The sequence below is a fragment of the Protopterus annectens genome, chromosome 11.part0, assembly GCF_019279795.1.
Source record: "Protopterus annectens isolate FY-2018-M chromosome 11.part0, PAN1.0, whole genome shotgun sequence".
Taxonomy (NCBI): domain Eukaryota; kingdom Metazoa; phylum Chordata; order Ceratodontiformes; family Protopteridae; genus Protopterus; species Protopterus annectens.
In genome coordinates this window covers 1,196,765,688-1,196,773,917 of record NC_056745.1, presented here as the reverse complement: position 1 = coordinate 1,196,773,917, position 8,230 = coordinate 1,196,765,688, and the positions used below count along the sequence as shown (strand labels likewise).

Here is an 8,230-nt window from a genome sequence, read left to right as displayed (position 1 = left end):
CCATTCAGTGGGCACAAAGCCTGATGTGAGACTATGATTGAACATGGTGCTTAGGTGGGGAGCCAGTTTGTTCTGAAGTTCATGTAAAACTCAGCCTGGGATGTTGTCCAGTTCCATGGATGCTGTGTTTTTGGTTTTACAAATTGCAGCTTTTACCTGCATAGATGTGATTACAGGGACTCTGCATTCTTCCTGTATAGATATGGGCCCTTGAGGGGGTGAGAGGGGGGTAAATTTAGCACTGAACCTATCTGCCAAGATGTTGGCAATATCAGTTGGTTCTGTAATTTTCGTGCCATTGCGCTGTAACTCAGAGCAGATCTGGGTGTTGCCATTGAGATTCTTGACATAGCTATAGAATGCTTTGTGGTTGCCCTTAGAATCAGTGGTGATTTTGTTTTCATAGCTAGCTTTGAAGGATCTTATAAGGGATCTCAGCTTCTTACTGGGGCTGACCAGGGAACCCCTCCACTCATGGGATTTTACTCTCTTTTGCAACAGTTTCTTCCTTCTGTTGTAGAGATTGTTTATGGCAGGGGACTACCAGATTGTCTTCCTTTTTTTGAGGATAGCGTCTTGGTTCTATTTGGGATAGCATGATCCATGCACTCGTGTAAGTGCTTATAGACTGCATTTGTGTAGGATTCAGCAGTCATAGCTGTATTGTCCGTCTGCATGGATGTCATGAAGTTCGCAACTTCTGTCTTAAGAAGCATGAAGTTGGATTTGGAGAAATTTTTTACAGTGGTTTCCTTAATGGTGGGTGGGGGCAGATGCAGATATCTAGGGTGATTAGCTTATTGTCAGATCTAACCAACGAGGAGTTGATTTCAGGTGTGGAACACCAGTCACTCATGTTGGTAATTACTAGATCTAGGATATTATTGCCCCTGGTGGGGTGTGGATAAGTTGATCCAGGGCATTGGAATTTATGAATTCCAGAAAGCTTTGAGGGAAGGAGTTGGTACATGAGTAGTTTTCCCAGTTAATGGTGAGGTAGTTGAAATTGCCCATTATTAGGGTGTTTGGTTGAACCCTAATATATTCCAGTATATCAAGAAAAGAGGAGTGGGAATCCTGGGGTTTGGTGGGGAATCTGTAGCAAGCTACAATTTTGATTGCAGTTTTGCCCTGAGTTAGTTGCACTTGGATAACCTTGGATGCATTATGCCACGCAACTAGCCTGGAGGTGTGGATATCCTTAATGAATATGGACACACCTCTGCCTTTGATGATCTGGTCCAGGTTAGATGGCCGAAAAGTGTGGTATGAGTTATAGCCTGGTAATGCAGGGGTGCTCTCTAGAGCCTTGAACCAGGTCTCAGTAACTGCACAAATATCAATGTTCTCCATTTTAAGGAGTGCCTCAAGTGAGTGCATTTTGAGATTTAGACTTCTAGCATTGAGTAGCATTACCCTCAGTTTTTGCTTGCCTGTTCCTGTTACAGTGGCAAATTTGTCATTTGAACCTTGCCTAAAAAAGGTACTATAGGGGCGGCAAGAGCCTTAACCAGTATCCGGAATCCCAGGGGTGACAGGTGCAGGCCATCTCTGGCAAACCATCATGGTCTGTCGACCATGTCATCCCAGGCAGACAGATACTGGATCCCCTTAGAATGACACCAGGAGTCTAGCCAATTGAAGTCAATCATTTGTTCTTGTACTGCTGTATCATTCTGGGCGATGGCAGGATGCTACTCAGGGCTAGGGCCATACCTGCCTGGGCTACAAGATCGGAGAGCTCTTCCATGTCTCTTTTCATGTAGTCCAGGGAGGTACTTCTCAGGTCATTCACACCAACATGGACAATGACAGAGTCATATTTGTACTTGTTGTGGAGTGACCTGTGTGCGTGGGTTATGTGGTGGATCCTGCCACCTGACAGGCAGCTGACAGTAATCTTCTCCTTGTTTAGCCTGGTGAATGGAACATCAGTGTGCCTGACTATAGAGTCACCCATGACTAGTGTGTTGGGTACGTTGGTTTGTCTTATGGGCTGTGGTTTATTGGCACCCTGAGTCTGTGAGCTATGTGTCATTTGAGTTGCATTGGGGGGTTGAGGTTGCTTGCATTTCTACTTTGGAGGTCTCTGTTGCTTGAGCAGATTATTACTGAGAGCCTCTGCGAATGTTTTTGTGTTTCTATGTGTGGATTTTGGTGGTGTAGGTTTTGTGGGACTATGTGATGAGTGCAAGTGTTTACCTTCTCCTCTTGACTGTCAAGTTCAGTCTTGGTTGGAGAGAACTTTACCTCCAGTTTGGCTAGATAAGTGCAACTGTCACAGGTTGTGGTGTTGGGTGGTAGGAGGAGAGGGTTGTCTGTGTACATAAGGCAATTGCTACATTGCCTCAAGATGCCCAGAATCATAAGATAGACAGGAGAGAACACTGGGAGCTGACCCTTGTACATGCCTGAATAAAAACTACTTTTCTCTTGACAAGTGAGGAAAGTGAGTATAACAGCTGTTTTTCTCTAAGCAAGTGAGGAAAGTAAGTACAAAAACAGTTTTTCTCTAGGTAAAGAGGAAGGTTGAGTGCTGTAGTAATTTGTAGCTTATTTAGTGCTAACAACAAGTTAAGAGCAAGTGCTGAGCACAAATAAGCAAATTCAAGTGCTAAAACTAAGAATCTGTACCTGGATCTTGTGGTAGATAGGCTACCTAGTGCTTACCACTCTCACTGATAAGCTAGAAGGCTTCCCTCCAAGACAGAAAGGCTTGGGGGACTCAGATGCTTACAAGCAGTCCTGGATACAGCAAATCTGTATCTGGACTAGACTAGTTACAGGAAAGGTGGGAAATGAGCGCAAGCATGGACATTTAAACCAGAAGGTTGAAAGAGATGGAAAAACTGCCTAAACGGCCAATAAGCTATAATTTTTGGGCCAGAAACCACTCTTGTGGTAGATAGGCTACCTAGTGCTTACCATTCCCACTGATAAGCTAGAAGGCTTCCCTCCAACACAGAAAGGCTTGGGGGGCTCAGAAGCTTACAAGCAGTTCTGGATACAGCAAATCTGTATCTAGACTAGACTAGTTACAGGAAAGAAAACCAGTAAGTTGAAAGAGATGGAAAAACTGCCCAAACAGCCAATAAACTACAATTTCTGGGCCAGAAACCTCTCTTGTGACTGATAAGCTAGAAGGCTTCATTCCAACACAGAAAGGCTTGGGACACAGAAGCTTACAAACAGTCCTGGATACATCAAATCTGTATCTGGACTAGATTAGTTACAGAAAGGTGGGAAACAAGCGCAAACACAGGCTTTTAAACCAGAAAGTTGAAAGAGATGGAAAAACTGTTCAAATGGCCAATAAACTATACTTTTTGGGCCAGAAACCACTTTTGTCTTACCACTCCTACTGATAAGCTAGAAGGCTTCATTCCAACACAGAAATGGGGACTCAGACAAATCTGTATCTGGACTAGACTAGTTACAGGAAAGGTGAAACAGAAGGTTGAAAGAGATGGCTATAATTTTTGGGCCAGAAACCACTCTTGTGTAGATAGGGCTACCTAGTGCTACCATTCCCACTGATAGCAGTATCTGGACAGCAAATCTGTATCTGGACTAGACTAGTTACAGGAAAGATGGGCTTTTAAACCAGAAAGTTGAAAGAGATGGAAAAACTGCCCAAAGGGCCAATAAACTATAATTTTGGGGCCAGAAACCACTCTTGTGGTAGATAGGCTACCTACTGCTTACCACTCCCACTGATAAGCTAGAAGGCTTCATTCCAACACAGAAAGGCTTGGGACACAGAAGCTTACAAACAGTCCTGGATACAGCAAATCTGTATCTGGACTAGACTAGTTACAGAAAGGTGGGAAACAAGCATAAACACAGGCTTTTAAACCAGAAAGTTGAAAGAGATGGAAAAAGTGCCCAAATGGCCAATAAACTACAATTTTTGGGACAGAAACCACTCCCACTGATAAGCTAGAAGGTTTCATTCCAACACAGAAAGGCTTGGGACACAGAAGCTTACAAACAGTCCTGGTTATAGCAAATCTGTATCTGGACTAGTGCAGTTACAGGAAAGGCAGGAAACAAGTTTAGAAATGTTTTTTTCTTCCTTCATATCATTGCACATAATATTTCTGACTTTAACACATATCTTTAATTTATCTTTAGCAGCAAGTATACTGCCTAATCAATTTAAAGTGTTACAATAATTTCTAATTTGAAAACTTTTGAACCAACTACAAATCAAGACTACTGGCCTGTCACTAACCTATGCCCTAGAGCTAAGCTGTGTCTATTCTCAGACAAAGAAGCACATACAGGATTATAAGTGGGTCTCTGATCGTAACCAACTTATTATGTCTTCGAGACATGGATGCCAAAAAATCCAGCCTAAGATCAAAACTCAAGAGGTGAATCTTGGCATCCATGTTAAGAATACATAGTAAGGGTTATGATATGAGAGCTGATCATGATTATCTGTTGTGCATGGAGCTTCAGCTGCTCCCTGTACTATCATTTACACAAAAACAAGTTAAGGAGTGCAAAGTGTTTTTCCAGATTAGAAAGCCAGTAAAACTTAATGCTGTCAAATAGAAAACAGTACACCACTTAGCTTGTTTGCTTCAGAATTCTGAATAAAACCAAAATTAATGGCAGAACAAAGGATCAGAAGCAGGGATAGTTTTTAATTAGGTTAATAGGTTCATAGATATTTACTAGACTAACGACCACAAGGGTCTTTTTAAGCTTAGCTATGCATCTCAAATCTCTGACAAGTTCTGATACCCTTGATAAGTGTAAGCAGGCGCTTGGGAGTTGAAACATTTACAAGCAGGGGCCTGGGAGATGAACCATTTACAGGGTGCCTGTGTCCATTACAGACATAGGTGCCAAAACAGGGATGAATTTCCTGCTCTCCATCCAATTGTCCAAGTTGGACTTGAATTGGGTTAGTGAGGAACTCTGCTTCACATGGACGGGGAGGGAGCCTGTTCCAGAGACTGGGTAGTCTCTGTGATACATATCTGTCTCTCCAGTAGGATCTATTTATATCACAGTCAAGGTTTAAGTCTTTAGAACAGCAATTGTGGTGCTGTTTGCTCTGTGGATATGCAGGGAGGTCCATAAGAGTGGGATCTGGCAATGCCATGTATGCAAATATAGCTCTTATTCACTAAAAAATTAATAGAACTATATGTTTTGCATGAATATGCATTTTCTTAACAATAAAAACAATGAAAACCTAATGTCTTGCTTTATTGACTGACTGTAATCCCAAGTGATTTCCAGAAAACTAAAAAATGTATAAAGGAATGAGCAAAAATATAAGACAGACTCAGGGACAGTCGATAGTTATGGACAGCAGGCAGAAAAGAAGCAGTTTTACCTACTGCCACTGTTCTTTGCCAGCCAGTACTGTCTGCTGTTTGTCACTAGCATGAGACCTAGCTATAACAGTGACTAGAGGGGGTGCTTAACAATTGTTAAGCACTCCTTTAAAAGCGTTGTTACAAGTGGGAAGGTTTTTATCTAGTTTATCATTTATTTCAATATTAGAGTGTAATCTTGGCACTCCATGCACTATATAAATAATTATGATCTATTACTAATTTCTAACATGGATTCAGGGAAAGGCATAAAATACTCTATATTGTAACTGATACAATTTACTCCCATTTAGAAAAAGGAAACATAGCAAGAAGAATATTAATTGATCTTAAAAGAGAAATGAATATTCACTGAGCTTAAAAGACCATTTGAAAGTTTTGACCATCCATCCTTAATCAAAAATTACATTTGATTTGGTTTTGGCGAAACTACAGTTAAATGGCTGGGCAATTATATAAACAGTAGAACCTTTACTATGTTATCAGGAGGCCAACTCTCTAGGTTAGGAACTTTAACAGCAGGTTTCTCCATGGGCATAGGTTTTGGAACTAGACCTCTTTTTTTTTTCTTCTATATAAATGATATTACTAGGAGACTTCCCCCTTCAAATGTTACTATATGTATGCAGATGATGCTCCTTACCTTATGTCCAGCCCAACTCTTCAGCATAGTAAGTCAGTTAGAGGATGTTTTAATGCACTGAGCGTATAAAAAACATTCATTAAGCTTTCAATAATTACTAATATATGTTATTTGAGACTAATAAAAAACTAAAACCTGCATGTGCTATTAACATGACCATTGACTGACTAGGAAATCAGTTATAATAATTTTATAAAGGCAGATATTTGCAGATCAATTCAAAGAACATACAGACTAATGGTGGATAAGGTATTCAGTAAGGTTCAGACTTGTTACACTATATCCCATCATCTCACTTCAGATTCTGGAACAGCAACAGAGAGAAATGTTTTAATATCCGAGCTGAAGTATGTCCTTCCAATATAAATCAAAACTCCAATCAAAACACTTAGCTACCACAGATTATCAAGTAACATCTGGAGATTCCAAGCTCTAACCCTTCACTTTTCACTGGATATTTTTTATTTATCACGGTTCGAACAGCTTATTAATGTCTGCATATAAACTACAATAAAAATGGTACTATCCTCATATGAGACAAACACAATATATAAGGACCTTACCCTCCTGTCTAAAAGTCAATGTTAAAGAACCCTTAACACTGCATAGGCCATCTTACCCATAGGAGAAGAGATATTTAGAAAAATTGCTCCAGCAAATTGAAACAACTTGTCTGTGGACTTCAAAAAAAGGAAAAGATGATTCTAATTTTTGGAGAAAGTTAATTAAATATGTTATGGAAACTAACAAGTTCCACTGCATTAGCGATGATGGTTAACATGAAGCCAGCAATTAAACATTCATTTTTAGGAGGGTCTTTCTTACTGCACTTTTTTGTCCTTTGCATTATTTCTAATAAAATCTGTTTTCCTATGCATTATATACTATTTTCCAAGGTACACAATTGTACAATTGAGTTTTTTGCTCTCTGAAGTGACGTGAAATGTTAATCTGTAAATATTGTAAACATTGAACTGTTGTGCATTCTTATCTACTGTAAATTTGTATATATTTAAATGTTTTCAATGCCTGATTTATGAAACAGATTGCAAATGTAACACTTTAAGCATTAAAGTTGGGCATAGCTGAAGAGGTTTCTAGGACCAGTTAATCACCTACTTGGTAAACAAGCAAGCAAATAAATAAATAAATACCATTGGCAGTGCCACTTATTATAGGAATGGGAGCCTATGTAGGTCTAGTTACAGGGATCTACCTGACTACATCGACAGTTCACAACACCGACAACGACTTCACCGACACCACATAATCGACAGTTCACAAACACGACACCTCATACACTCGACACATCATAACAACAAACAAAACAAATCCCCTGTCCAAAACCCACACACACAACACAAGCACACCAAAATCCTTACAAACCAACACTAACCCTTACATACACAACTATCTACAACCCTAACTGAAACCCTAACCCTAAGGTCCGTCACTATCGCACTCACCTAACCCGCCCTAACCCTAACTCACTTAACCCGCCCCTAACCCAAAAAATATCACTACTGCACCCTTACCTAACCTGCGCCCTAACCCTAACTCACTTATCCCACCCCTATCCCTACAGACCGTCAACATCGCACACTTACCTTACTCGCACCCTTACCTAACCCGCGCCCTAACCCCAACTCACTTATCCCACCCCTATCCCTACAGACCATCAACATCGCACACTTACCTTACTCACACCCTAACGGCTGTCACTCCTGCATACTTACACATCCTTTCCCCATCTCAGTGTTCTCAGCGTCGGTGTTTTCCTCCGTCGGTCTTCTGACTTGTCGATCTTCTGAGTCGTTGTCGGTGTTGTGAACTGTCGATGTAGTCAGGTAGATCCAGTTACAGATATAGATAATCTGACCAAAATTATACCTAACAAATTTAAGAATGAAACTAATAAGCTGTATTGTCTAAACATGTTAAACTTATTCATTGACATGTTTTACAAGTTTACGTAATTATATCACTACACAGGAATGCAACAAAGGAAATCTGCTGTCATTAATATCTACTTATTTTAACATGTTACAGACAATTATAGCTTGCGGTCTTTCATATGCCTTCAGCTTTGATACAAGATTCGATATGCAGATTATTGGAAACATAACCAAAGGGTAAGTATTAGTTTACTATTTATTATACTTTTATGACCAGGTTAACTGCTTTAGAATAATAACCCACTGACTGAGAGGATGTACAGAAAAAAAGCTTCAAT

General features: G+C 40.1%; 1 protein-coding gene across 1 annotated transcript in view; it reads left to right on the top strand.

Annotated features, from left to right (window-relative positions):
* Positions 1–8,230, top strand: part of LOC122815042 (chloride anion exchanger-like) — a 359,777-nt gene that overhangs the window by 110,541 nt on the left and 241,006 nt on the right. The window contains exon 7 of the mRNA XM_044087290.1: positions 8,047–8,129. Within this exon, the coding sequence (XP_043943225.1) occupies positions 8,047–8,129 (83 nt within the window). The remainder of the gene's footprint in view (positions 1–8,046; positions 8,130–8,230) is intronic.